Below are 5,762 nucleotides of genomic sequence, written 5' to 3'. Positions count from 1 at the left end.
TGTATTTATTTGGGGATTCTCATGGGCATACTCTCTTGATGAGTCTGGCTAGGGGTTTATTGATTTTGTTTACCTTTTCAAAAAAAAACAGGTTTGTTTTCATTGATCTGTTCCATTGTGCTTTAAATCTTTATTTCACTTATTTCTTCTCTGGTCTTTATTTGTTCTTTTCCTCTACTACCTTTGAACTTTGTTTACTCATTTTTATTTGCTATTTTTTGTTTATTCTTTTAAATTTATTTAAGGTATAATGTTAGATCATTTATTTGGGATCTGTTTGTTTCTTGTGGTAGGCCTGTATTTTTAAGTACTTCCCTCTTAGAACTGCTTTTTCTATATCACATAGATTTTGACCCATTGTGTTTCCATTTTTTTTTTTTTTTTTCACTGCAGCACTTTTTTATTTTCCTCACACAATGACGCGTTGCTGGGGCCTAATGTTCTCACATGACAGTAGAAAACCAAAAATTTGTTGTCATCTCTTAAAGAATTGAGAATTGTGTACAAAAACCTTACATAAATTAAAAGGATGAATAAATTTACAGTTGTAAATGCAAACCGTTTTCCAACTCAAGGCAATTAACCCACGGTGTTCTGGCAGGAAAACATCGGGTAAGAAAGGAAAGTGGGTCCTAAGGCTCGGGCCTTCCCAACCCTGTTAGACCGGCAAGACAGAAATGACAACTCGTTCAGGACTCTTGCCAGCCTCTAGAGAAATCCTGGAATAGGCAGCTTACACATCAATACCCTGCACAGATCAAGAACCTCACGGCCTTGCGGGTTCTCCAATCAATGGATTTCTCTTCCATGAACGTGTTCTCAACGTCAGCCACGAACTGACCGAGCCACATGTGCTAAGGGTTTAAATCAAAGATATGTACAGGGTATTAAACATATACCAAGGGAACAGTTAACTCGGATACAAGGTCAAGATCAGCAACAAGTTCTACAATCCAGTGCTGATATCAGGTACAAGCTTCAAGGACAAATTTCTTTTCAAAGGCTGATTCCAGTTTCACGAGGCCGGCATGAGGTGTGCCCATGTGCCGGGCCAACTGCTACTCCGGGTTCGCTCACGCGGCAGGTGCTACGCATCTGCCCGCAGTCCGTTTAGAAGCATTTGCGGTGGACGATGGAGGGGCCCGACTCGTCGTACTCCTGTTTGCTGATCCACATCTGCTGGAAGGTGGACAGCGAGGCCAGGATGGAGCCCCCGATCCACACGGAGTACGTGCGCTCGGGAGGAGCGATGATCTTGATCTTCATCGTGCTGGGCGCCAGAGCGGTGATCTCCTTCTGCATCCGGTCAGCGATGCCAGGGTACATGGTGGTCCCACCGGACAGCACCGTGTTGGCGTAGAGATCCTTCCGGATGTCGACGTCACACTTCATGATGGAGTTAAAGGTGGTCTCGTGGATGCCGCAGGACTCCATGCCCAGGAACGAGGGCTGGAAGAGTGCCTCCGGGCAGCGGAACCGCTCGTTGCCAATGGTGATGACCTGCCCGTCGGGCAGCTCGTAGCTCTTCTCCAGGGAGGAGGAGGACGCGGCCGTGGCCATCTCCTGCTCGAAGTCCAGGGCGACGTAGCAGAGCTTCTCTTTGATGTCACGCACGATTTCCCGCTCGGCGGTGGTGGTGAAGCTGTAGCCGCGCTCGGTAAGGATCTTCATGAGGTAGTCCGTCAGGTCCCGGCCAGCCAGGTCCAGACGCAGGATGGCGTGGGGCAGGGCATACCCTTCGTAGATGGGCACAGTGTGGGTGACCCCGTCCCCAGAGTCCATGACAATACCAGTGGTGCGGCCAGAGGCGTACAGGGACAGCACAGCCTGGATGGCCACGTACATGGCTGGGGTGTTGAAGGTCTCGAACATGATCTGGGTCATCTTCTCGCGGTTGGCTTTGGGGTTCAGGGGGGCCTCGGTCAGCAGCACGGGGTGCTCCTCGGGGGCCACGCGCAGCTCGTTGTAGAAGGTGTGGTGCCAGATCTTCTCCATGTCGTCCCAGTTGGTGACAATGCCGTGTTCAATGGGGTACTTCAGGGTCAGGATGCCGCGCTTGCTCTGGGCCTCGTCGCCCATGTAGGAGTCCTTCTGGCCCATACCCACCATCACGCCCTGGTGTCGGGGTCGCCCGACGATGGACGGGAACACGGCCCGGGGGGCGTCGTCCCCAGCAAAGCCCGCCTTGCACATGCCGGAGCCATTGTCGATGACGAGCGCGGCGATCTCCTCTTCCATTGCGGGCGGCGGAGGTGGCGGCGGTGGACGCGAAGGACGAGCGGGAGGAGGACGCGGAGCACGGGCCGGCGGCGGCGAGTGAGGTCCATTTTTTTTTTCATTGTATTTTATTTTATTTTGTTTCTTTTCAGTGTTTCAAAATTCATTGTTTAAGCACCAGACCCAGTACTCCATGCAATACATGCCCTCTATACTACACACCACTAGGCTAACCCAACCCCCAACCCTCTCCCCTCCAAAACCCTCAGTTTATTTCTCAGGGTCCACAGTCTCTGATAGTTTGTCCCTCCTCTGATTTCCCCCAACTCACTTCTCCTCTCCATCTCCCAATGTCCTCTGTGCTATTCCTTATGCTCCACATGTAAGTGAAACCATATGATAATTGAGTCTCTCTGCTTAACTTATTTCACTCAGCATAATCTCTTCTAGTCCTGTCCATGTTGATACAAAAGTTAGGTATTCATCCTTTCTAATGGAGGCTAATGCTCCATTTTATATATAGACCATACCTTCTTTATCCATTCATCTGTTGAAGGGCATCTTGGTTCTTTCCACAGTTTGGCAACTGTGGCCATTGCTGCTATGAATATTGGAGTGCAGATGGCCCTTCTTTTCACTAGATCTGTATCTTTGGGGTAAATACCCAGTAGTTCAATTGCAGGGTCATAGGGTAGCTCTGTATTTAATTTCTTAAGGAATATCCTCATTGTTTTCCAAAGTGGCTGCACCAACTTGCATTCCCACCAACAGTGTAAAAGGGTTCCCCTTTCTCCACATCCTCTCCAACACATGTTGTTTACTGTCATGTTAATTTTGGCCATTCTAACTGGTGTAAGATGGTATCTCAATGTGGTTTTGATTTGAATCTCCCTGATGCCTAATGATGATGAACATTTTTTCATGTGTCTGTTAGCTATTTGTACGTCTTCTTCAGAGAAGTGTCTGCTCATGTTTTCTGCTATTTTTTGGATGTGATTATCTATTTTGTGTGTGCGGAGTTTGAGGAGTCCTTTATAGATCTTGGGTATCAGCCCTTTGTCTGTGGTGTCATTTGCAAATATCTTCTCCCATTCTGTGGGCTGCCTCATTGTTTTGTTGACTGTTTCTTTGGTTGTGCAGAAGCTTTTGATCTTGATGAAGTCCCCAAAGTTCATTTTCACTTTTGTTTCCTTTGCCTTTGGAGACATATCTTGAAAGAAGTTGCTGTGGCTGATATCGAAGAGGTTATTGCCTATGTTCTCCTCTAGGATTTTGATAGATTCCTGTCTCACATTGAGGTCTTTTATCCATTTTGAGTTTATCTTTGTGTATGGTGTAAGAGAATGGTTGAGTTTCATTCTTCTCCACATAGCTGTCCAATTTTCCTAGCACCATTTATTGAAGAGACTGTCTTTTTCCACTGGGTATTTTTTCCTGTTTTGTCAAAGATAATTTGACCATAGAGTTGAGGGTCCATATCTGGACTCTCTCCTCTGTTCCACCGGTCTATGTGTCTGTTTTTCTGCCAGTACCATGCTGTCTTGGTGATCACAGCTTTGTAGTATAGCTTGAAATAAGGCAACATGATGCTCCCAGTTTTGTTTTTCTTCTTCAAATTTGCTTAGCAATTTGGGGTCTCTTCTGGTTCCATATAAATTTTAAGATTGTTTGCCCCAGCTCTTTGAAAAATTGCTAGTGGAATTTTGATCGATGACATTGAAAGTATAGATGGCCCTAGGCAGTATAGACATTTTAACGATGTTTCTTCTTCTGATCCATGAGCATGGAATGCTCTGCTCTGTAGTTCTGTAGTTCTGTAGTTCTATAGTTCCTCAAGTACAGATCCTTTACCTCTTTGGTTAGGTTTATTTCCAGGTATCTTATGGTTGTTGGTGCTATAGTAAATGGCATGGATTCTCTAATTTCCCCATCTATATTTTCATTGTTAGTGTGTAAGAAAGCAACTGATTTCTGTACATTGATTTTGTGTCCTGCCACATTGCTGAATTGCTGTATGAGTTTTAGTAGTTTGGGGGTGAAGTCTTTTAGGTTTTCCATATAAAGTATCATGTCATCTGTGAAGATAGAGAGTTTGACTTCTTCATTGCTAATCTGAATAACTTTTATTTCTTTTTGTTGTTTGATTGCTGTTGCTAGGACTTCTAATACTATGTTGAACAACAGTGGCAAGAGTGGGCATCCTTGTCATGTTCCTGATCTCAAAGAGAAGGCTGTCAGCTTTTCCCCATAGAGAATGATATCCACTGTGGGTTTTTCATAGATAGATTTTATGAAGTTGAGGAATGTTCCCTCTATCCCTATACTTTGAATCGTTTTAATCAGGAACAGATGTTATTATCTTACCAAATGCTTTTTCTGCATTGAGAGAACCATGTGGTTCATCTCTCTTCTCTTATTGATTTGTTCTATCATATTGATTGATTTGTGAGTGTTGAACCAGCCTTGCGTCACATGGATAAATCCCACCTAGTCATGGTGAATAATCTTTATAATGTACTGTTGGATCCTATTAGTTAGGATCTTGTTGAGAATCTTGGCATCCATATTCATTGGGGATATTGGTCTGAAATTCTTCTTTTTGTTGGTGTCTTTGCCTGGTTTGGGGATCAGAGCAATGCTGGCTCCATAAAAAGAGTCCAGAAGTTTTTCCTTCTGTTTCTCTTTTTTGAAAAAGCTTCAGGAGAATAGGTATTATTTCTTCTTTGAATGTTTGGTAGAATTCTCCAGGGAATCCATCAGGTCCTGGGATCTTGTGTTTTGGGGAGGTTTTTGATCACTGCTTCAATCTCATTACTAGATATTGGTCTATTCAGATTGTCAATTTTTTTAAAGGTTTTATTTATTTACGTGACAGAGATCATAAGTAGGCAGAGAGGCAGGCAGAGAGGGAGGAAGGGAAGCAGTCTCCCCACCAAGCAGAGAACCCAACATGGGGCTTGATCCCAGGATCCCGGAACCACAACCTGAGCCAAAGGCAGAGGCTTTAACCCACTGAGCCACCCAGGAGCCCCCAGGTTGTCAGTTTCTTCCTGATTTTCAGTTTTGGTAGTTTATAGGTTTCCAGGAATGCATCCATTTCATCTAGGTTGCTTAACCTATTGGCATGTAACTGTTGATAATAATTTCTCATGATTGTTTTTATTTCCTTGGTGTTAGTGTGATCTCTCCTTTTTCATTCATAATTTTATTAATTTGGGTCCTCTCTCTTTTCTTTTGGATTAGTTTGGCCAATGGTTTATCAATCTTATTGATTCTTTCAAAAAATCTGCTTCTCGTTTCGTTGATGTGTCGTACTGTATCTCTAGTTTCTATCTCATTGATCTCTGCTCTAATCTTGATTATTTCCCTTCTTGTGTGTGAGGTTGGCTTAATTTGTTGTTGATTCTCCAGTTCTTTAAGGTGTAAAGAGAGCTGGTGTATTCTGGATTCTTTTTTTTTTTTTTTTTTTTTTTTTTTGATGGAGGCTTGGATGGCTATGTATTTCCCCCTTAGGACTGCCTTTGTTGTATCCCATAGGTTTTGGG

General features: G+C 44.1%; 1 protein-coding gene across 1 annotated transcript; it reads right to left on the bottom strand.

Annotated features, from left to right (window-relative positions):
- Positions 1-459: 459 nt before the first annotated feature.
- Positions 460-2,320, bottom strand: LOC125102727 (actin, cytoplasmic 2-like). The gene has a single exon (XM_047734191.1). The coding sequence runs from the start codon at positions 2,236-2,238 to the stop codon at positions 1,111-1,113; it is 1,128 nt and encodes a 375-aa protein (XP_047590147.1). The 5' UTR covers positions 2,239-2,320; the 3' UTR covers positions 460-1,110.
- Between the last annotated feature and the right edge of the window lie 3,442 nt (positions 2,321-5,762).

The sequence above is a fragment of the Lutra lutra genome, chromosome 6 (genome assembly GCF_902655055.1).
Source record: "Lutra lutra chromosome 6, mLutLut1.2, whole genome shotgun sequence".
NCBI classification, from domain to species: Eukaryota; Metazoa; Chordata; class Mammalia; order Carnivora; family Mustelidae; genus Lutra; species Lutra lutra.
Note: the sequence above shows the minus strand (reverse complement) of the source record. Positions and strands in the feature narration are given on the sequence as shown.